The 1,922-nt window shown below is 40.2% G+C and overlaps 1 protein-coding gene across 1 annotated transcript; it reads right to left on the bottom strand.

Annotated features, from left to right (window-relative positions):
• Positions 1 to 358: 358 nt before the first annotated feature.
• LOC122709953 (olfactory receptor 4C46-like) lies at positions 359 to 1,309 on the bottom strand. Its single transcript, XM_043927379.1, has one exon. It carries the CDS (start codon positions 1,307 to 1,309, stop codon positions 359 to 361), a length of 951 nt encoding a protein of 316 aa, XP_043783314.1.
• Positions 1,310 to 1,922: the final 613 nt, after the last annotated feature.

Genomic DNA, 1,922 nt, shown 5'->3' with positions numbered 1-1,922 from the left:
CATTCTATTTGCTTAATCGCCTATAAAATGAGGATAATAGCAATGCCTACTTCTTTGGATAGTTACAGAGATTACTGCTCAATATCACTGTGTTTATTTTTTATTAGAATGAATTTATTAAAGCATATAGATAGATAAAGCTAGAAATACTAAGCCTCGACTTGGTAAAATGCTCCAAACATGAAAAAGTAGTCTCCTGCCAGTTTGTCTCACTTTTCATGCACCATTTCTTCTCCCCATTACAGAATCTATGATTTATAGCTATTTTTTCTCCCTTTATTCCAAAGGTCTTCTTTGCTGAAAGCATCAACAATGTCTTTCTGAACTTTGCACCATGAGAATCAATGCTGGTCTCCTCTTATTTATCACCTGAAATAGCTTGTCTATTACACAAATTCCTAATGGCATTTTTCATTTGGGCATTTCTCAAAGTATAGATGAAGGGATTTAACATGGGAGTTATCATAGTGTAGAATACAGCCACTGCTTTATCAATTGGTAAAGTAACTGGTGGTCTCAGATATTCAAACATACAGGGCACAAGGAGCATGGTGACAACTGTGATGTGGGAGACACACGTGGAGAGGGCCTTGTGCCTCGCCTCCAAACTGTGGTTCCTTAGGGAGCGCAGAATGACCACATAGGAGCCCATCAGGAGGGTGAAGTTTATAAGGCAGATGAGACCACTGTTGGCAGCAACAAATAATCCTAGAGTGTGAGTATCAGTGCAGGCAAGATTTAGCAAAGGGTTCAGATCACACAAAAAGTGATCGATGACATTAGGGCCACAGAAGGGTAACCTGAAGATGAAAAAGATCTGTATGATTCCATGAAGAAAGCCTCCCACCCATGCCACCCCAATTAGCAGCCAACACACCCGCCAGTTCATGATGCTTGCATAGTGCAAGGGCTTGCAAATGGCCACATAGCAGTCATAGGCCATCACAGTGAGCAGGATGGCCCCAGCACTTCCCAAGAAATGTTCCCCAAAGATTTGGGTCATGCATCCATTGAACAGGATGGTCTTCCTTTCACGGAGGGAATCGACAATCAGTTTAGGGGTATTCACAGAGGAGTAGCAAGCATCAATAAAGGAGAGATAGGCCAGAAAAAAGTACATGGGAGAACTCCGTAATGGACTGACTATGATGGTGACCATGATGAACATATTTCCTACCACAGAGATGATGTAGATGACCAAAAACACAACAAATATGACCTTCTGCAACTTTGGATTCTGCGTGAGCCCCAAGAGAACAAACTCTGTCACATTGTTTCTATTCTCCATGTATTTTGTATTATGGTTCATTATGTTACCTGAAAAAAAAAAAAGAAGTTCCTTTTCATCACCTCAACCTTGAGTTCACTAAGCTTCTCCATGTAATAAAAAATAAATGCCCAGATTCTATGGAGTTCTGAATTTTTGAATTCTTTTTTGGATATAGGAAAAATGTTTCTGATCTCTTAAAGATGGCTCACATCCTCCCCTGGAGAGAGATAATGCTTAGAGGTTAGAGACATGAGGGGCTCTGTGAACACACAGGCGGGAGACTTTCTGTGCACATATACTCATGTGAGATGACTCAAGCTTAATATGAAGCAATATATCTCACATATAGAGGCAGACAAACCTGAGATGAAAGGTAGAAAATGGATGTAAAGGCTATGGATGCAAAACAAAGGGAGTTTCCCCTTATTCTTAGGAAATGAGAAAACATGCAAGTTAAATGAAAATGTGAGAGGAAGGATGAGGAGGGATGTGAGAGAGAGGGTGTGTTGGATTTAATTCCAAAAACAATCTTTTTCTGAATTCTATGGAGTGGGATGAGGTTTAGTAAGGGGATGGAAAACAGAAAAACATGAGTAGCAGGCTCTTTATAAATAGTTCACATAAGTGTAACAGAGCATTGGAAACGGGAAAG

Source organism: Cervus elaphus, chromosome 1, assembly GCF_910594005.1.
Source record: "Cervus elaphus chromosome 1, mCerEla1.1, whole genome shotgun sequence".
Lineage (NCBI taxonomy): Eukaryota > Metazoa > Chordata > Mammalia > Artiodactyla > Cervidae > Cervus > Cervus elaphus.
The sequence above is the reverse complement of the archived record's forward strand: the minus strand, read 5'-3'. Positions and strand labels throughout refer to the sequence as shown.

Bases quoted from the DNA above. Each gene is read 5' to 3' on its own strand.
- LOC122709953 (XM_043927379.1), bottom strand. From the start codon at position 1,309: ATGAACCATAATACAAAATACATGGAGAATAGAAACAATGTGACAGAG.